The sequence below is a fragment of the Euwallacea fornicatus genome, chromosome 2, assembly GCF_040115645.1.
Source record: "Euwallacea fornicatus isolate EFF26 chromosome 2, ASM4011564v1, whole genome shotgun sequence".
NCBI classification, from domain to species: Eukaryota; Metazoa; Arthropoda; class Insecta; order Coleoptera; family Curculionidae; genus Euwallacea; species Euwallacea fornicatus.
The window spans coordinates 116,887-139,001 of record NC_089542.1 but is presented as its reverse complement, the minus strand read 5'-3'; the positions used below and the strand labels follow the sequence as shown (position 1 = coordinate 139,001).

The 22,115-nt window shown below is 34.5% G+C and overlaps 2 protein-coding genes across 5 annotated transcripts; both read left to right on the top strand.

Annotated features, from left to right (window-relative positions):
* Positions 1-1,943: 1,943 nt before the first annotated feature.
* On the top strand, positions 1,944-13,657 carry LOC136349800 (inversin-B). Of its 3 annotated transcripts, none has more exons than XM_066301513.1 (12): positions 1,944-2,090; positions 3,377-3,644; positions 4,816-4,928; positions 4,984-5,162; positions 5,399-5,538; positions 5,645-5,807; positions 5,858-6,014; positions 7,185-8,926; positions 8,976-9,290; positions 9,747-10,096; positions 10,230-10,647; positions 11,290-13,657. In XM_066301513.1, the coding sequence occupies exons 1-11, from the start codon at positions 1,944-1,946 to the stop codon at positions 10,517-10,519; spliced, it is 3,864 nt and encodes a 1,287-aa protein (XP_066157610.1). In that variant the 3' UTR covers positions 10,520-10,647; positions 11,290-13,657. The 3 variants fall into 3 exon arrangements, with proteins under 3 accessions (XP_066157610.1, XP_066157612.1, XP_066157611.1); XM_066301514.1 differs by having other exon boundaries at positions 2,000-2,206; XM_066301515.1 differs by lacking the exon at positions 11,290-13,657 and having other exon boundaries at positions 9,747-10,105; positions 10,230-10,320.
* On the top strand, positions 10,543-22,078 carry LOC136350044 (cyclin-dependent kinase-like 1). Of its 2 annotated transcripts, XM_066301568.1 has the most exons (8): positions 17,484-17,561; positions 18,620-18,636; positions 18,706-18,895; positions 18,957-19,242; positions 19,503-19,610; positions 20,804-21,033; positions 21,099-21,236; positions 21,295-22,078. In XM_066301568.1, the coding sequence occupies exons 2-8, from the start codon at positions 18,623-18,625 to the stop codon at positions 21,418-21,420; spliced, it is 1,092 nt and encodes a 363-aa protein (XP_066157665.1). In that variant the 5' UTR covers positions 17,484-17,561; positions 18,620-18,622; the 3' UTR covers positions 21,421-22,078. The 2 variants fall into 2 exon arrangements, with proteins under 2 accessions (XP_066157669.1, XP_066157665.1); XM_066301572.1 differs by lacking the exons at positions 17,484-17,561; positions 18,620-18,636 and adding an exon at positions 10,543-10,651.
* Positions 22,079-22,115: the final 37 nt, after the last annotated feature.

Sequence of the window (22,115 nt, the reverse complement as noted above, 5' to 3'; positions counted from 1 at the left end):
TAATAAAATTTGAGATATTCAGTTGTCAGCAGACACTCTAGAAACACGAAAATACCGATTTAATATTAAAGTGTCTCTCGTGACAAGAAACGTAAAGAATATCAAGAAGTTGGTACAACATGCCATGGTTTTTAATAGGCGCTGATATCTGAAAATGAAAAGACAGCTCACGCGAACCTAAGTTTCGCGGATTTTAAACCGATTGCATGCAAATATGACTAATTCTAGATGGGTATGGGGCGCCAATTATAACTGGGAATTTCACTGAAGACGACACCGGAATGTACTTATCGTATTTTTTTCACTGCTTCCATTAATTTATCAAGATGAGATTGTAATTTTTTGTAGCAAAGTTCTTATTTCGCATTTCCGTGACATCTTTTATATCAAGAAAAAATTGTCTCAATTTTTCAAAGTTCGTGCACTCTTTAGTAGATGGCGCCAGATCTATTTAGCTTCTGTATTCTTTTCCTAGTAAAAGTGTTCGTTTACCATAGTTTCAAGAAAAACTGGTTTGTTTATTTTAATAATGACAAATTACAATTTTTCTGTATATCAATTCATTCCTTAAAATGTAACGTATGTCGAATATAACTTATGTAAATTACAATTCGTTATATTAATATATTTTTTTAATTTCTCATTGCTAAGGTGAAGGCCAAATTCTTGAATTTGAAATAGGTTTAAAACACGCAACAGCAGCTTTTTACTTATTTCCCAGACTTCCTTTAGATTACCTCATTTGCCTAATAAAATGATTTCTATGGAGAGAATAATTACTTAATATATTTGTAAAATGCCGAAACACCTTAAAGTATTTTACTGCAAAAACCGCCTGTACTACTTTTAAATGAAATATTTGGAGCACTAATGCCAAAATTTATTATGACAAGTAACACAACTGTATTGGGTTTTTTTTAATGACAAATTAGGCAAATATCGTGAATTTGCACTCTAACGCTCAGCAGACTTATTTTTAGATATTTCAGCATGAAAACCTAATAACCTTCCAAGTATATTGTCCAGGTTTATAGGTAAAAGGAACAAGACTGAACGATAACTTCGCGTGTAATGTCCACCAGTCAGAATGTAGGTCAGACTTGCTGGTCAGGGGCGCAAACTGCTCTACTCTTCGGATTTATTATACTGGAACAGTTAGTTGGTAGTTTTGTTCAACTCACGTGTAAACGAAAACGGGAATTATAGGGGTAGTTTCGCTCTTAAAACTAGTCATTATTGCTTAACTGTGTCATGTGTTAGTAGAGAACCAAGGAGATTGTGCCTATAAAAAGAGATGGCTTATATTTCACACGTTTTCTTACTCGTAATAATCTCATTGTAATAGTACAATATTAAGAGAATAATAATGGTTACCCATTAAATGTTTATAATATTTAATATGACTAAGATATATATCAGTTCGGTTCGAATATGGGAAATGTCGAAAAATCATTATATTGTTGAATCATGTTCTTTTTCATTTCCAACACATTTATAAATAAACCTAATTTACATCAACTCACACACATTTTTCTCATAGTTGCCAGCTCTTTTTATTCCTAATGTCTTTTCATATTACATTAGCTACATTTTTCGTCTCAATAAATATTTTAATTTGTATTATAATTGAAAAAACTTTAATTATGCTGATCTTAAAAATCTCTAGCAGTAATTGTGTTTTCATAAAACTCATTAACGGTGCCGTTAGTGAGTTTTAAGAATTTTCATTCGCCCGATATTTTTAAACAGTGCACTCAGCTTTAGCAGTATTAGTTCGGGAAATTTTTAAAAAATCAAATAGTTCATAGCTCTGCACGTTGTAAAGCTTTTAGTGATACCTGTATTATCTTTCCAGATACCATGATGAAGTCAAGCAAAGGATATGCTTTCAGAAGCTACCACGAGAGGGCGGCGTGACGAAAACGCCAGTGGGGCCCTTCGGCATGTGCACCGCCGCGGCGTCTCATGGAGCGGTCCCCAGCCTACAGGGACGACAGCGTCGGCGACGTCTTTCCCACGGCGTCACTTCTTTGATGTACGCCGCTCAGCAGGGCGACGTGGAACGCGTCCGGCATCTCTTAAGATCGCAGGTTAGTTCATGAACACGTGGTTGGTGTTAGAGCGTGATTGGACATGAAAAACTTGAACTGTAGGAGTGAATGACGGATAGTTCGAGAGAGTTGGAAAGTAAATAATTATGAGTGGGGTGAGTTTGATTGTATTAAGTAAGAATATGTAAATTAGTAAACGAGGGAATTATTGAAAAAACTTTGTTTGAGTGAATGGGAAAATGATTTATAATACCCAATGTTGATTTTTAAAAATAATTTGGTGTAAGGGGTCTTGACAGAATAGTGAACTTATGAAGACGTAAAGAAACATTTCGAGTTAAATCACTGTATTCATTTTTAATATTAAGTTAAGTGTTGCCTTAATTTACGAAACATTGAGGGTCGAGAGTTTAGTAATCACTTACAAGTACTCAAATAGTCAATTAATACAAAGCTACTGTAAAAAATGGTACTGTTAGTCTTTAACGTCCCTATAAAATGAAAGGTACTCTAAACAATACTCACAATCTCAAATTAACCCTTATTATTGACACTAAAAATTCATTAATTTTCCTCTACTAATTACCAGACGAAGATTAATAAATTAGTCAGGAACAGTGCATGACATGTCTGGAGAATTGGTTAACGTTGTTCCGATAAGGTGAATGGTCTCGGTTTCCCCTTATTAGTTATTTGGATTGTCATAGCAACTTTCCCCATTCATTAGTATGATTCACAGCAAATTTTTCTATAGTTTCGTGGTAGATTTAGTAGAAGAAGCAGTACGGTGCACCGGGAGATTTTGATATTTTGTGCGAGGGCATAGCTAGGTTTATAGAAGTAAGTGTTAATTTTTTATATGGTAAATTGCTTTGAAGACGCCATTTAGAAGCAAATAAGGCATATTCACGTTCAAGCTAGCAGCATTTTAGAAGCCTGAATGGTAACTGTACTGGATTGACCGGCGATATTGGCGTAGAATTTATTCTCTTGCGATGAGAGAAGGTTTGTAGATTGAAATTTGTCCTTCATCATTCCACTTATACAACAAAATATTTGAAAAATTGCCTGCTGATAAAACCCTTTATCCTTTCTTCTCTGTAACCCGAACTGACTAACTTGAGTTGGCAAATACGCGCTAAGAACTAGAATTAACGTGAATAATGTGAGAAGTAAAATTTCAAAATGTATTTTCACTGAAAGAAGATTTACTTGCAGACACAGAATCTACTTTACGGCTTTCAACCAAACTTTTCAAATATATTCATCTGTCAAAAGCCTGTATGGGCATTTTAAGTAAAACCATATTTTAATTTCACATTCAGCCATACGCCCTCTTCGATCAGGACCGTACTGGAAAAACAGGGCTGCACTATTGCTGCACTAGTGATAGTAAGAGAGCGGCCCAAGTAGCCGATTTGCTTACAATGGCCGCTCCCGATCTCGTAGAGACCCGAGATGAAGATGGCTTCACCCCGCTACACTTGGCTGTTATTGCTGGTAACACTCAATTGGTCACTTTTCTACTGGCAAATGGGGCTGATGTATCCGCAGTGGACAATGAGAAGCACACTGTGGTTCATTGGGCTACTGGTGAGTTCACTGTGGTCGTTGAGTGGTAGACTACCGGGTTGCCCCAGCAGACGTGTTTTATGCCAAATATTGATTTTTATTGTTTAAACGAATCTTCTCGGTTTCTTTATTCTTCATCCACCGCTGAACATATTCATATGATAAGTATTCATCAATGAATCTCATTACGTGCTGATTCTAATTCTTTACTACTTAGTCATTTGTAATATATATTTAGGTGAGTAATTTCGTTGAGTGACCCAATTACGTGCTAAGCTGTAGTGCAAAGAATGTGCCAGCCAACAGTTGAGGAATGGCCCAAAAAGATCATATCTTCAACTCGAAAAAAAAAAAACAATTTTGCTTGGACAGACATCGTGTAATAGCCAAAAATTGTAAGGGATATAAATTCAAGTCCATGGACTTGTCCCTTAATAACTGAAAGTTTAAAAATTCGGATTCGTGCTTCGGGACGACGCCATTAGTAAATTTGTAATTGCATGTTCTGATTTCGGGTTTGATTTGAATCAATGGGGAGCAATTTTCTAACTGCTTTAATATGATAATCGTTAAGTATTTAATGTGTAATCGATTCTTGAAGGAATCATGTGGACATATATACAATAAATAATTTATTAACCATGATGAACATGGCTATACCAGATACATAAATCTATCTTTACCTACATCTAACAGATTTTATTTATCAAGATTAGTAAAGGAATTTCTACAAAAAAGTTTAAATCAAAACTGAGTCTAAACTGAATAAGTCCATTCAAGAAATATCCTTCGGAACAGACATTATATGGCCCAAGCCCAGTTTTTCAACTGGACCTTAAACAAAGAGTGGACTCTAGGAAACACCAATCTCTAGAATATTTCATTTCTTCGGCAATAAACCTTTGTCCATACTAAAACTAAAAATGCTAGAAAAATTAAAAAAGATATTTCTGGAGCTGCGCATGCCTGCCCATTTGCCCTATTATTCTTTATACAGTAATGTCGTGATTAGAACAGTTACAATTAGAATTTTTCTTACTCGACCTCCGAGATCATCTGATTGCACATACGTGAGAATTCAATATAAAAAGGAAAAAAAAAGATGAAGTAGCATTATAAGTGTCAAGAGTAACATCATAACTTTGCAAACTTTTGGTAGCATACCGACAAATGGAAATAAAACATTTTTCAGTATGTGGGGAAACTACTGCTCTTCGGTCAGTACTAGCCGCAGGGGCTCCTGTGTCCACCCCGGACGTTCACGGTGGATACCCACTCCACTATGCCGTTCAGATGTGTGGAGGGGTAAGCCGATACTGAGCATATTATTTCAAAAGTAACCGAACTCTTTTAAAAATAGGACAAGGACGCCGATCTTGGCCTACAAGTCCTGCATAGCCTGCTTGGACACAAAGACGTAGACGTTTCTGTGGAGGACGGGGATAAAAGACAACCCTTATTGTGGGCGGCCAGTGCCGGGTCTGCTAAGGCCATTGTGGCCCTGGTAAGAGCAGGCGCGATAGTCGAATCTTCTGACAGGTAGAAAATAATGTACTTTATACTTTGAAATAGAGAGTGTATTAAATTTCTAATTACCTAAACCCCTATTTTGATATGCCATTTGTATTATAATTTTGTGATAGCTGTTGCAGTACTGACTTTTGACAGCTATCGTTTCTTTTGTTGTCAGATATTTTTCTAATATTTCTCATTATTACATTTGAGCTTTTCATTATATTTATAAATGGTAACTGTACGTGATTGTGTGATTTCAGGGACGGCTTAACAGGACTGCATTGCGCAGCTTCGAGAGGTCACACCGACTGTATGGATACGCTACTGACTTTATGCGGAGCTTCCCCAGATGTCATCGATAGTAATGGTTGTACTGCTTTGCATTACGCTGTTACCTTAGGTAAAAATTACGTTATCAAACAATAATATTGTAAGAAGCTCTATGTCAAGCGTTGTTGCTGCCAAATGATTTGACTGCACCATGCACGTTTTTTGAATTCCACCAGGTCACGCCGACGCAACGGCACTTTTATTGGCACATGGCGCAGACCCAAATAGACAGGACCGTAAAGGACGGAGTCCCGCGCATTGTGGCTGCGCAAAGGGCCAGTTTGAAACTGTGAAGCTTATTGGTGGCCGCGGGGCAAATTTGTGGATGAGAAATGCCCGGTTAGATGGTGTTTTTTTTATGATTTCTGAAATTGAAAAGAGATTTATAGGGGCGATTTGCCTTTGCATGAGGCTGCAGCTTCAGGAAGGAGAGAATTGGTCTCTTGGCTCCTTGCCATGCGGCCAAGTCAAGTAAATTCCCGAAACAACGACGGTAGAACTCCCCTGCATATGGCTGCATTGAATGATAACGTGGACATGTGCAAGGTAGCTGATATTGAATTTGCGTTTCAGGCGCAATATTATCTTTTAACAAATGTACTTTTCATGCAAATTTGCTCACTGCCGCCTGTTTAACATAAATTACATTAATCTTCAGCTATTTTCGCTGAATGACTGACCAAATTGCTCCGCCTTGACCTTCATTAATTCAAACCTCAATATTAATAAGATGTCTATCGCCAGCCCTCAAGGCCGGAATTGCCGTGATTTGTATAATTAAACTCATACAAAGTTTAAAAGTCGTAATCAAATCATAAGGAATTACTTCACAGGTTGCTCGATTTAGGGGAGGAGGGGTAGTAGAGTAAACTGTCCAGAAATATCAATTTTCTGACTGTGGCGGATTGACCTATTTAACCTTTCACGCAAACGTAGATGGTTAAGATAAAGAAATTTTCTGTGAAATGCGTACTCATGGCCTCTTAAGTTTAGTAATAAAATAACAGCGGGGGCGAAAGAGTGTTAGCACGGGGTGTAATGGGGTCTCCTTCCGCATCCAACCATAAAGTCCAAATGGGGTTCAGTGTAAGTAAAGTGTTATTTTCTCAAATTAAAATCTCACTGTTTTATTGAAATAAGATGTAATTTGTACAAGTCTCAACAGATGATTTCGTGGTAATTTTGGATTATTATCGTAGCCGAATAACAAAAAATCTATTAAACCCGAGAAGAAATTTAGTGACAAATGAGATAATTATCAAAGTCTAGCAACGTAGCCCACAATTAGTTTTCTCATGAAGTGAACCATCCAAAAGGCACTCGGCCTGATCTTCTACCTTCTGTTTTTGATTAATATATCGAGCGATTTTGTCATTGTGTCTATGGAACATTTGGATTTATACGCTTTCTGTAAATCTGTTTCTTTTTCCAAACCGTCCAGATTTCTCGGAAAACTCTTTTCAGTAATAGAAGATTCAATTAAGGGCATCCCGAGCTTTTTTGCTCATATTTTCACATTTTAAGGTGCAATACCTAAAGTATCTATATTTGGTGATTTTTTGGTTACTTAATATCTAAAGCTGTAGCTATTTTCAGTTGGTTTGGCGGTATAATATTGTTAATACGTACTGAAAACAAATAACAAATCAGTAAGCAATACCGTTGCAAAAAACTCAAAATTCATCAACAAAAATCTATTATTATACATCTTTCTAGATTTTACTGGACTCCGGTGCTTCCGTCAACCCAATCCTTCGAACCTCCAAAAATGTTTTCATGACCCCATTGGACTGCGCCCTCCAGCGTGGATTCCGCTCCACTGCTAAATACCTTCAAATGCATGGTGGAGTCCCAGCAAGCCGCCTCGGAGCCCCCGTCCCCGATACCCAAATGAACAACTCTTTGAGTCTCCAGATAAGGGATGATGTTACTTTTTGGGGGGATAGCAGCTCCGAGAGTGAAGAGGCGAAGCTGCGGGTGGGGGGGAGAAGTGCTAAAAAAGTACAGAAAAGGAAAATGAGTATGAGAAATAGGAAAAAAAAGATCTTAGTACCGGGAAGTAGTGGAAGGTCCAAGGAGAAATCAGTTAGTGAGGTGGTGGGAGGAGGGTCTCCGAGGAACGTGTCCTCGAGTAGAATTGATTATAGCAATGAGATTATCATTAATGGGAGAACGGAGATTAACATTCACCATACCAAGGAGATTACTTTGGACGCTGAAGGAGAAAGTTCTCCTAGAAAGGTAGAGATAGGGTCCAACGAGAAGATCACAGTACCTTCAAGCGGCAAAAGACCGAAAAGTGCCAAGTTTACAAAGCTTGGCAAAGAAAAGTCCGGTAGCGACAAAGAAACAACTACAGAACCTCATGGAACTACTCACAGTACTGGAACCTCGGACGACACTACCATGGAGACGGTAATAGACACATACGTGCAAAAGACTGAATTGAAGCAGAGCTCGCATGATTTACCGGATATTTCCAACACAACCAGCGAGGAAGTGGAGGGTCCTCACGAAGTTTTAGTTGAAGCTAGTGTTCATGCGGAACCCAAAAAGACAGAAGGAGAAGAAGAAGGGCAGATAAAGGGAATATTGAAAACCTCCCTGGGGACTGATACTGCTAAGTTTTTGGCCAAGGAGCAGCAGCAAAGTGTGGAGAAAGCTGAAGCGTCCAGAAGCGCAATTATCAAAGAAGAGATTAAAGTTGAAGCTACAGAGATGGCTATGATAGTCAAAGAGGAGAGACTTGTTGAGATTGCTAGTAAAGCAACTGAAACTGTTGTTGAAGATGTTAAAGAAGCTGATGTTGTTGAAGAAAGTAATGAAGAGGCTGTTGCGGATGGTGAAGATAAAGTTGAAGCTGTGATTTCAGAACTAGTTGATGAGGTTGTTGTTGAAAAGGAAACAAAAGTTCAAGAGATAAAGGAACTCGCAGCTGATTTTAAAGAAACAAAAGAGTTATCAAAGGAATTGGAAGAGTCTTCTAAAGGAAAAGCCAAGAAATTCACTCAGAAACCCAAACGTAAAACTCGTTCTAAGAAAACGGATCAACCAGCTATAATGAAAGTTTTTAAGCCTGGAGAGAAAGTAAGCGACAGTCAAAGGGAAAAATCTGAAGAAGATACTGAAACCAGCGTATCAGAGATGGTGAGCGACTCCATAGATCAGGCCCGAAAGACCCATAAAAGTTTTAAGGTATTGAGTGAGAAACAGGCCAAAGATCTGGAGAAGGAACAGAAAAAACGTCTTGAGAAACCTCGCTCCAAGTCTGACGATACGAAATTTAAGGATCAAAAAAGGACGAAAAAGTGCAAAATTCCTGCACCAACATTTCAAACTCCCCTCTCAAAGAGCGATCGCCAATTAGATCGTCTATTGGAAAAAGAGAAAAAGAGGCTGCCTGATATTGAAACCAGAATTCCTTCTCTTCCAAACATACATGAAACTACCAAAGACAGGTGAGACTGCTTCGATAACTTAATTATAAACTTTAACTCTTTTTTAAAGGTTCTTCAGGGAGGATTCCAACTTATCAGCTCCAGTCTTACCATCAATGTACACTGACAATGAACGAGGCAGTGCTTCTGATTTTGAAGATGACACAAGATTAAGCTCCACCAAAAAGAAGAAGGTGAAGAAGAGACCCAAGACCAGGCGCAGAGAGTCGAGGAGTGCTGGGAGTGACTACGAAAGCAGTAATTTGATTGATTCGGGATTCGAACCGAGTCCCCGGAGCAGTAGAATTCCGAAATGGAAGAATATGTCTGATCGGGGAGTCAATATGACCTCGGTTACTAGGAGTATTCAAACTAATATTCGGAGGTAAGTGCAAGAAAAAAATCAAATGATATGTTGAAAACAGTTCAACAGATTTAAAGAAAAATGATTTACTCATGAAATTCCGGACATTTTTCATTTTTGGTCTATATAGCAACGTTGTATCTTGAAATACCCAAACATTCCTTAAAATCAAAATGGAACGGTTATTATCTATAGCAAATTAAGTCACCATGGTCAACGCTACATATTTATTCTGTTAATCTAAATATAATTCATCGAATATTTTTATTACATTGAGAGATTTTTAAAAAAGAATTTATCTTAAAAAAAAGCTAAGAGCGATGTTGCCATTTTCTTTTAGTTCCCAAACTTCAATGTAGTTTTGAAAGATATATTTCTGCGTTCTACTTTATTATTTCGTGCTGAAGTCGCCACTGTCATTATAATTGACAGATTTCTCGTATTTCTTACTTCGTAAGCAATAATTTTCTTTTCCAGATATCACCTGGAAAGAAAAATATTCCAACATCTCCTAGAGTTGAAGCGTAGTCAAATTCGCGCCGGTCAGCACAACGAGGCGATCTTGGTCAAACGGGCAATTGACCACTACAACCAATCGTGTTCATCGACAGTGGGTGCGGGTCGATATATTGCAGAAGACTTCACATTCAAAAGTTTCGAGAAGTTCCTCTATGATTCGCTAAGAAAATTGCAGAAAATCGATGTCGCCTATCTGAAGGGGTTGCCCGACGCCTCTGAACATCTCAACCCTCTTTTATGCACTCAAAGTACGCACAGGTGTATGCATGCCACGCATGCCTACACTGGGATTCCATGCGCTGCATATTGTAAGTAAGGTAATTTTGTAGCTCCAGTTGTTAACGTACGCCCACACCTGAGCAGTGGTCCGAAGACCTAAAATCACCGTTCAAAACCAATTTTTTTTTCTCCTTAATAATGGTAAATTTTCTATTGTTTTAGTGCCAAAAATGGACCATCACACTATTCCCAAAATAGGTTTTGAGGGTTCTGCACAATGCAAACCTGCAACCGCGGGATTTTTGCCCAGGATCAATCCCAAGAAAGCGGTTACTTTAGAATTAAGTCATGGAACTGATAAACAAGTCATTTCACTGCCAACGGACAAGCTGGACCAAAACAAGCGGTACTACGTCACATTTACAGTTAAGGGTCAAGAAGGTGGGTCGAGTGAGGACAATGGAGTAGCTGGAAGTGGGAATAATGGACACATACATTCAAAAAGCGACTGAATCAGCAATAGCCCCTGTTAAAAGTAACGTTAAATTGAGGTCAAGTGAAGTACCAGTGACGAACATGTGACGTTTGAATATCACAACTGACGTTGGATATGACTGTATTTGGAAATCACATCTCGCATGTAAGTAAGTTACAGATTGATATTTTGAGTAATGAAATTTTTTCTAAAGCTAAAATTATAAGATTTTGAATTTGCACGAAACGGCGTCGTAGTGCCTCTCCATTTTTTACGTTGACGTACAGCTGACATTAAATGATCAATGGTACTCCTTTGGTTATAAATGATGCAAAATCATTGCCGGAAAAACTTATTTTTAAGAACAGTAATTCTTTCAACGTTCTGTGTTTAAATAAAACGTAAAAATAAAAATGAATTTCAGTCTGAAATAGTGCGCTATTCCATCCTAGTAAGCCATGAATTTTACGAAAAACAAATTGCTTTAAATCAAAAAAACCTATTTTCAATTTTAAATAATCAGCTAACCCTAGCTGCCACGTCTCTGGTTTTGACGTAAACAATCTGTCAGATTTCGCGAATTTCGCACATCAATGGTTTCACACGATAATCAGTGTTAAGACACACTGTTTTTAAAATTAATCATTATCAAATATTCCGCGATAAAAATAGTGCAAATCACTTTTCTACATGCATCTGTTTTTTATGCTGTTTTCAAAAAATATTAATTTCTTTAAGAACTTTTAACTACTCAAATCTAAGTTAGTGGTTACTTTGTTTTACTTTGCTCTAGAAAGTAGTTTTTAGTGACATACCACAGAGCTAAGGTGTATACATGTAAACGACCTCGAAATAGACGTGTAGAGACGTCATTTTAACGTGGAATAACACTCAGATACGAAAACGACCTATGACTGACGTGGATTTTACGTTAGTTTGCTGTTGAGATTTCAGGGCCTCTTATCGAAGTGAGATATAGTTTCAACCTTAGCGACGTTTCTAAAATGTTAAAAAAAGAAATACGTCGTCTCACAGGAAGGATTTCAGAGTATACTGGATGTTCTAAAAATTGCATGAATAAAAAATAAAAAAAGAAAATAATTAAGAAAACCAATACATGAGATAGATGCTCAAATGACGCCCCCCCACCTGGTTTTGATATCTTTTCTTTTTGATTATACAGGCTGTGTCTTAAGTAAGGATTTTCCCTTTAACACGACATGGACATAAAAAACTAAGCAAAATCTTCACATAATATTATGCGCGTATAAGTTTTAATACATTTATGTACAAAATCTTAATTCATCCTTGCATAAAATAATAAATTAATCGTAAAAAGAAATAAGAAATCCCCACCAAAAACGATCAGGTATTGTATAAACACATACAATATTTAATGTTTATTGTTTATCCAGATTTAAGAATTAGTCATGAAACTTAGTTCTTGATGTTATTGTGATGAATATAAATACTATTAAATTGAAAATGACCCATAATTATTCTAATAACGAATTGGTTGATATGCTATTGGATATACGGGGAACGTCACCAGAATGCTGTCGCACATTTGTGGTTGTATGCCGAGCGTTTTTCATTACATCATCCTGCATTCCGTAGATCTGTTTTTCTTCTTGGAAGAGTTCGTGAGACTGAAAATCTAAAAATAAAGCATGGTGGATATGATAGAACACCTAAGATGGCCCAGATTGACGAGCGTGTTTTAGATATCGTTGAAGACAATTCAGTAACCAGCACCGGTAGAATCGCAGAAGAAATTCATGCTACAAGACCGTCTATAAAAAGTGCACTTTTGCGAGTGACTTTCATAGGAAAACGCTCACAATAAAAATGTTTCTAACTTTGTTCTGGTAACGAATGAATCAATTTTTAACCGTAACCGAATGAAGAATTTAGGAATATCCCGCGGTATTCGCGAAACTAATTTTCAGCAGAGATATTCTCTAAATAGGTGAGCTGGCATGGTTAATCGGCACATTTATCATACCTCTTTTCCTTTCAAACCAAATGATGGGCTTAGACTCTCTCCATTTTTTTGAACATAATTTTCCTAAACTTCTTAAGAATGTGCCTTTAAGTGTTAGACAATCCATGTGGATTTTATATGAAGGTACTTCACCTAATTTAGACGCGAAATACGGGACTTTTCAAACAATTCTCTAGCAGGTAGGTAAGTCCCAATGAACCAATAAGATGGCCCACAAAATCACCCGACATCAGTCCATGTGATTTTTATCAGTGGAGTTTTGTGAAAAGTTTGGTGTTTACCACTGATATTAATACAACGGAAGAGTTGCCTGAGCAGATAGAAAACGTCGTAAAAATAATTCGAGAAAAAAGATCTCTTCTAATAGCATGTTCAGAGTGGTAGATAAACTGGGCGACAATTTCGAACATTTTTATAGCCACACTCAGAATGAGTAATAATTAACCGTTTGGTATTGATGAAATCTTTTAAATGCGCATATTTAGGTTGTTTTTGAGATTTCAGAAAAATGTTGCATAAAGATTTTCAGGTCCATGTCGTGTTAAAAAGAAAACTCCTACTTAAGATGCACTCTGTATATTTGTTGTTTTAAAGACTTAATTTGTCTATTTTTTGACATGAAAATTTTGGATGCCCTGTGCAGCAAATAATATTGTATTCGGTGCCTTCAGAGTACTGAAAACAGACAATTATTTGCCAATTTTTTACATTTTTAAGTCTGTCAGAGTTGCATTAATGACTGGTTTTATATGCCTACAAGCAAAAGGGCCATCTTCAATTAGATAGTAAAACATCTAATTCACGCTTCCAATACACTTTCAGATTCTATTGCATTCACTATTTCAAAAGGTTTATGCAGGGCAATGTAACATAATAAGATAATATTGTTGGCATAATTTCTATTTTCGTATAATGATTCTGTGTCTTTATATTGCAAGGTCGGGTGTATTTTAACCGAAACAGGACGAAATTTCGTTAATAAAACCTAATTTTGCCATTAGAATATTCGTTATGTTTTTACGAAAATTTTATTACAATTTATACTATAAATACTTCATGCAGTAAATACACAAATTAAAAGAAAACGTACTTGTTAACGCAAATGACGTGTTATATTTATGGAATATTTGTTAGAATGCGTATAAATTTTAATAAATGTTTTAGACGTAATTGTGTTTTAATATCTCGTTCCTAACGGTAGTATCTCAAGCAATAAATAAAACATATAGGGTGATTTATTGACAATATCCGACCGAAATCTACAGGAAAGGATGTTATAGAAAAATATGAAACAGGCGCCACCTTATTTATTCACGTTCTGCATTTCGCTGAATGAACCTCCTTAAAAAAATTCAAATTATAATGACTATAGAAGATCGATACTCGGCCTTTTGGTTTTAATCATTTTGAGAATCGTGGTTTTGGTTCTCGACTCGAGCAAAATTCAAAAATCTACATTTTCCTAAAATATTGCTATCTCTACCGGAACAAGTAATCGTAGTAAAGCACAAGCTCGACAGCCATTAGATGTCGGTGGAGCTATTTATGAGCTGAGGTAAAATACACTGCCAAGAGGAACATCGGACTTGTGTAACAAAAGGATTTTATGGTTTTTGTTGCTACTGCACCTAACCAATAATTAAAATATATACAGGGTGTTGAGGTAATAACTTTTGTAAATTTAACCAACTATAGAGAACATCATTTTAAACAAAAAAGTTCCGTACAACAGGTGTCCTAAATATAACCATTTCCCCTGAAAACAGATCGGAAATTATGTTAATCTTCTAGAAATTGGCAACGTCGCGTCGTACATCTAAAATCATGTGTTTGTTTATTTTGATACCAAACAGTGACAAAAACAATGTATTTACTACGTAGGTATTTCGTTAAAGTATTAAGGGACTAATTTTTTAAAAATTCAAATTATTCGTCATTAGTTAGATAAAACCACTTCCCTTAAGTTATTATTGTTAACTGTTAATAGTGCCTACCTATGTATGTATGGTACATGCATGTGTAGTAGCATCACACAATTATTTTTTCACCGTATTCGCTTCGCAACTGCATGGTTATTAGGGGAAAGTGTTCTAAATATCCATTTTCATCTTCTATTCCCTTTTCATTTCTTCTTCTTTTGTTTCTTTTCTTTTTTTTATTGTTTTGTTTCTTTAATTTTTTTTTCTTTCAATTTTTTTTCACTTTTTTTATTATTTTGTTTCCTTCTTTTTTGTTTCTTTTCTTTTTTTTCTTGTTTTGCTTCTTTATTTTTTTCTTTCTATTTTTTTTCTTCACTTTTTTTATTATTTTGTTTCCTTCTTTTTTGTTTCTTTTCTTTTTTTTATTGTTTTGCTTCTTTATCATTTTTTTCTTTCTATTTTTTTTCTTCACTTTTTTTATTATTTTGTTTCTTTTCTTTTTTTTATTGTTTTGCTTCTTTATTATTTTTTTCTTTCTATTTTTTTTCTTCACTTTTTTTTTATTATTTTGTTTCCTTCTTTTTTGTTTCTTTTCTTTTTTTTCTTGTTTTGCTTCTTTATCATTTTTTTCTTTCTATTTTTTTTCTTCACTTTTTTTTTATTATTTTGTTTCCTTCTTTTTTGTTTCTTTTCTTTTTTTTCTTGTTTTGCTTCTTTATCATTTTTTTCTTTCTATTTTTTTTCTTCACTTTTTTTTATTATTTTGTTTCCTTCTTTTTTGTTTCTTTTCTTTTTTTTCTTGTTTTGCTTCTTTATCATTTTTTTCTTTCTATTTTTTTTCTTCACTTTTTTTTATTATTTTGTTTCCTTCTTTTTTGTTTCTTTTCTTTTTTTTCTTGTTTTGCTTCTTTATCATTTTTTTCTTTCTATTTTTTTTCTTCACTTTTTTTTTTATTATTTTGTTTCCTTCTTTTTTGTTTCTTTTCTTTTTTTTCTTGTTTTGCTTCTTTATCATTTTTTTCTTTCTATTTTTTTTCTTCACTTTTTTTTATTATTTTGTTTCCTTCTTTTTTGTTTCTTTTCTTTTTTTTCTTGTTTTGCTTCTTTATCATTTTTTTCTTTCTATTTTTTTTCTTCACTTTTTTTTTATTATTTTGTTTCCTTCTTTTTTGTTTCTTTTCTTTTTTTTCTTGTTTTGCTTCTTTATCATTTTTTTCTTTCTATTTTTTTTCTTCACTTTTTTTTTATTATTTTGTTTCCTTCTTTTTTGTTTCTTTTCTTTTTTTTCTTATTTTGCTTCTTTATTATTTTTTTCTTTCTATTTTTTTTCTTCACTTTTTTTTATTATTTTGTTTCCTTCTTTTTTGTTTCTTTTCTTTTTTTTCTTGTTTTGCTTCTTTATTATTTTTTTCTTTCTATTTTTTTTCTTCACTTTTTTTTTATTATTTTGTTTCCTTCTTTTTTGTTTCTTTTCTTTTTTTTCTTGTTTTGCTTCTTTATTATTTTTTCTTTCTATTTTTTTTCTTCACTTTTTTTTTTATTTTGTTTCCTTCTTTTTTGTTTCTTTTCTTTTTTTTCTTGTTTTGCTTCTTTATTATTTTTTTCTTTCTATTTTTTTTCTTCACTTTTTTTTCTTGTTTTGCTTCTTTATTATTTTTTTCTTTCTTTTTTTTTATTATTTTGTTTCCTTTTTTGTTTCTTTCCTTTTTTTTATTGTTTTGTTTCTTTCTATTTTTTTCTTAATTTTTTTTTATTATTTTGTTTCCTTTTTTGTTTTTTTCTTGTTTTGTTTCTTTTTTCTTTTCTTTTCTAAATGTCGGGTAAGAAATGCATACCCGATACAATTGGTTGTAGCTCCCTTGAGTGTTCATGTTTATATTAAAAATGATTTTACACGCACAAACACATTTCACCATCCTTCGCGCACGTTCACATATATACGTATAAATCGCAATATATATTTTAATTATTGTTTAGGTATTATAATATCAGAAACTATAAAAAAAATGAGCATATATGATACTATAGTAACACTATGATAGTATAATATACATACTGCAGCTTAATACTACATTATAGCACGCACATTAGAATATGTTACTATAGCATGTATACTATATCATCGTTAGATAGTATGCATTCTACACTATAATGCTATAGTAACAATTAAAGATCGATAGGTGTCATAGAATATAAGAACTGTTTGAAATGTTGATCAGCAATACCAAATAATATGAAAATAAACAGTTTTTATTTGAAAAAAGAATATTGTGTCCATAATTTTTTCTCCCACGCTATATGATTCCAAAAAATGTCAGAATATGGGCCCATTAGACTCAAATATGTCTATAAACTGCAAAAGTTGATCAATCCACCATACACCGGCTTGGAATTGTAAAAATTACCTTATAACAGTTTAAAAATATCACCCTGTAGAACAGAATGTATAAAATGATATCAGCTATCTAATAACAAGCTCAATGTCCCGGCATACATAGTAATTCACATCAAAATAAGATGTTAAACCATATTTTTAGTTTTCCATCAATAAAAAATAAACATGGTTGGGACCTTATCTGAAATAAGAATAAATTTAAACAGGCGTCTCAAATATCGATGACTAGAGCAATCCACACATCGTTTTCAAGTTAAATGGAATTAACAGTGGTTAAAAGCAAAAATTGAGAAAAGAAATATTTTCTGCGGCATTTAACGTCGGTTAAATTTTAAGTGGTTTAGAAAATCTGACAACAGATATTGATTCTTTCGAAAAAATGTCGTTTTACATTTTTAGGCGATGAGTAATTTTTGAATTAACGCAAAATATTCCCATTTATGAGATATCTACGAAAGGAGTCAAAGCTATACAAATTTGTATGTGTATAACCAATCCGGCATCTCCTACAGATTATGAGATCCCCATGCTCATTTTCTTAGGCGCACGTACTGTTATGCAGTAATTATTTTTCTGCTTTATAGAGAATCACCCATTTGAATCCATTATTGAACATGGCGTTTCCATGACTCCGGTATTAAATACAAACTTAAAACTCGTCGTGGATATGTTAGTATAGTGAAGAGAGTCTAATGGAGAAATGGCTAACTGGAAGTAAATTGTGGTTATTTGGCAATCAAGTGCATTTAGTGTCAAAAAGGTACTTGCTGATTACATTATTAATTATGTGTAAATAAACAAATATTAATTACGTAATTCTTGATTTCGAGGTACTAATAACGTCTAAAACGCAGTAAATGCCGGTTGGAAAATTTCCCATTCTCTCTTTAATTTTTTATTTTTTAACTGCTCTTCAGGCACTTGTTAAATAAAATCAATTATCATGTAGATAATGATGAAATTATTGTCTATTTGTGTCTTGTTGAAGGTAAATATTCCTTCAACAAGGCATAAATTATCAGTTCTGTAGACTTTACTGTGTAAATTTTATTTATGCAGTTATCTTAATATCGTTGATGTTCAAATTCACGTTAAATCAGATGGAAACCCCTTGTTAAGTAAACAAAGTACTGCATTTTGGTTATTTTAGTTAAGTAATGTAAATAGCGCAAACAAAAAAAGTCTTTTAAGAGATATTTAATGCCAAAATTCTCTAAGACCTAATTTGGATATCATTATTATTATTAACATTGAAAAAGCATACCAATACTCATTTCCAGCTAACTTTTTGCAGAAAATAGAATGCTATAATCAGTTTTGACGTGCCTATAATACTATTTTTAACGCTTCACATTTCTTACTATTGAAGAATGTGACATTCCTACCAACCAAAATATCGAAAGCTCCTTCTCAGGCCTTTTTATTAGATTTAAGGCTACCACTAATACAAAAAAAAATGAATTATGAAAATCTATAAAAACACCTTTCCAATGTCGTCACAATAAACCCGGTAACAAACAAACCGATAATTTAAAATTCAATAATTCCCCACTCAATGCAAGTTCAAGGCTGTTTTACGCTAAAGCCGCCTGGTAAATACCAGAATCCATTTAATATTTGATTTTCTAAAACACGTACGTTTTTGACCTTACACCAACAACAATTATATCGATTTATTCTTATTGGAGAGCCATTTTTGTAGAAATACCTAACACATACCCAGTAACCCTACATACACATATATTGCATGTCCCAAAATCGTTTGAATCTAACATGATTCCTTAGTAATATGGTTAATTTTCTCTTGCTTTCTGGAAGAGAATGTGGTTGTTCAGGTTGGTTTTAAATGGAAAAAGTTACATTTGTATATTAAATTAAGGCATTTTTATATTGATTTATCTCAGGAATAGAACATCTTCCAAAGTAATGGAGAGATATGAGAAAATCAGCAAAATTGGAGAGGGCAGCTATGGGGTGGTGTACAAGTGCAAGAACAGAGATACTGGGGAGATAGTGGCTATCAAAAAGTTCACCGAAAGCGAGGACGATCCCTTAATAAGAAAAATCGCTCTTAGGGAAATTAGACTATTAAAGGTCTCTTTCTTGCAAAAAAAAACATTCCTTCATATTATTAACACATTCCCTCATATTCTAGAACCTGAAACATCCAAACTTGGTGAATTTGTTAGAAGTCTTTAGAAGAAAAAGACGCTTACATTTGGTGCTGGAGTACTGCGAACGCACCGTGCTTAATGAGCTGGAAAAGTACCCCAGAGGAGTACCAGAATTGCAGACGAAACAAATAATTTGGCAAACCATTCAAGGTGTGTCCTATTGCCACCAGCATGGGTGCATTCACAGGGACATTAAGCCCGAAAATATTTTACTGACCTCAGCCGGTGTGGTCAAACTCTGCGATTTTGGCTTTGCAAGAATGCTGAGTAAGTACCAAAGTTATTATTGATTTCAGAAGACATAGTCTAGCGATTAAAATTGTTTTCTTATATGATAGACTGCATGCATTTAGGAGCTAAAAATAGCACTTTACTGCACGTCAAAAATAAATTATAATCACCCGTGTGGTAAAGTGCCACTTTCAGCTCGTCATATTTTGTATTGCTGTGCGTCCTTCGATTAACTGAAATTGTCATGCTATAAATAAACTCTTTTGGCACTCTTGTTATGTAAATAACTATTACAGATCCAGGAGAAAACTACACAGATTACGTAGCGACCAGGTGGTACCGTTCGCCAGAGCTGCTGGTTGGGGACACGCAATATGGGACACCAGTGGATATATGGGCTATAGGTGAGGAATTTAATGTATACAGGGTGTAACATAAGTAGTCCTTTTAACACGACATAGGCCTCAAAAAACTAAGCAATATTTTTATACAACATTTTTTCGAAATCTCAAAAACAACCGAAATATGCGCCTATGAAAGTTCTAACAAGTACTACATCTTTAGCCACTACTCTCCGCGGGCCTGGCTAAAAAAGGTGCCCGAAATTTCTCCATTGGTTTGATTTGCACAAACTGCTGTTAGAAGAGACGGTTTTCCTCTAATTATTTCTGCAGCGGTTTCTATCCGTTCACACAATTCTTTGACTGTGTTAATTTCACTCGTAAACATTAAACTTTTCATGTAACCCCATAAATAAAACATACTCCTCAATGGGTGCCATTCTAGGTGACTTAGGTCTTCCAGCATGTCCACCACGCATTGCTGTTAAATTTCCGGTCGCGCGAACTCTTCCAACAAAATAAATAAATCTACGGATTGCAGATTGATGTCTTCCCGGAAAGTACTCAGCATACAACCGCGAAACTGCGACGGCATCCTGGTAACACTCCCTGTATATCAACAATATATCCACCAATTCGCGATTCGAGTAATTATGGGTCTTTGTCAATTTAATAGTACCAAGAGTGATTGTTTATCAAAATAACATCTGGAGCTAAACTTTACGACTGATTTTTGAAGCGGCGTGGGTAAATCGCATAAAAAACTAAACATTAAATGCTGCGTTTTTGCAATAGGTGATAATTTTTTGTGGGGAGTTTTATTTCTTTTACGTTGAATTACTCTTTTGTGCAGGAACGGATATAGATTTTACACAAAAAATGTATTAAAACCCACTGCGCATATTGTGTTTTTTTTTTAGATTTCGTAAAAAGGTTATATAAAAATATGACTTAGTTTTTTGAGGTCTATGTCGTGTGAAAAAGGAAACCCTTACTTATGTTACACCCTGTATAATATATGTCAAAAGAATACGTGGTATCGATCTCTTCACGTATATAAGATATGTCTTCCAAACGGAGATACAGGTACGCAACTGATTTTTGAAGTTTTACTTAAAAAGCGTTGTAAAATCAGTGACGTACGGGCTGGGATTCAAAATTTACCTTAGTTTGGATAAAGTCGTAGCACACAGGACACACCTTCGTAAACTTCTCACAGCTCTTACGTAGTCCCTATAGATATAGCTTATTTTCAGGTTGTGTAATGGCGGAATTAATCAAAGGCGAAGCGCTATGGCCAGGCAAATCTGACGTGGATCAGCTTTACCTTATAAGATGCACCGTAGGTGACCTTTTAGCCAGGCACATGCAGGCATTTAAAAGCAACGACTTCTTCCAAGGAGTCATTCTTCCGCAGCCCCAGCAATTAATCCCGTTGGAGGTCAAACTGCCCATGTGCGGAACTATTGTGATTGATTTCCTTAAGGTACCATTACTGAGGTTTAATTTTTATTTACACATCAAGGGACGTTACTGAATTATCTATTACAGAAATGTCTAGACAAAGATCCTGCAAAGAGATGGACCTGCACTGAACTTATGAATCATGCTTATTTTGAAGATTTTATATTTAAAGTCGACGATAGTGACGACTTCAAGGAAGATAAATCTTCACGGAATAGGTCAAGGGTAAGTATTTTCGTTGAAGAAGAGAATGGAGAATGAATATTTATCTCAAATAATTTAGAATTCTAATAACGGATCGACATCGCTGCCTCAGCTAACGCTCAGCAACAAATCGGTCAGTCCGGGAACTCAGCAACAAAACCAATCAAACTCTAAGTCAAAGGTGGATCATTTACCAACTATTTGACAAAAATTCAGTTTTTTTAAATAATTCAGTAGCATTTGAGGCAGCCAACATATAATTATCATAGAAAGTTCAGTCAGCCGCGACACCGTGACCTAATCATCAAGGGGTGTTAGTAACAACCTTTCAAAGGCGTAGTCGAGAGTTGAGGTAAATGATTTTTCTGTGATAATATATATAATAAAATTTCAGTTGTATTCAATGATTTAACGTATGAGTCATTTATAATATATATGTAAGTACCTCATTAAATTTAAGTAGTATTTTCACGCAATTAAGTACCACCACTTTATGCATCTGTGCCTATTTATTAAACAGGTCATTTTCAATATATTAATTTGCCTTAACTTAGGATCAGTGAATCAAACCTTTAACTCTTCGTGGAAAGAAATTAGATAATGGTTTTATATCCTGTTATTTCTTCGTTCCAATGGGAATTGTCCCTTGCTTAAAGTTGTCTGAAGTTTTATTTTTACGCCCGATGTGATAAACAATGTAATTACTGTTGCAAGAAATGTATTGAATAATAAACAATCATATTTTTTGTAAAATACACTATAGTTGTAATGGATAAATATGACCAAAACTGTATAAAAAATAATAATTAATATTGTACTATAGCACTGGAATTTCCATGCAATAAACGTTTTTTTATATACAATCGGTCATTTTTCGACAGAATTTGTAGATTTCAACCT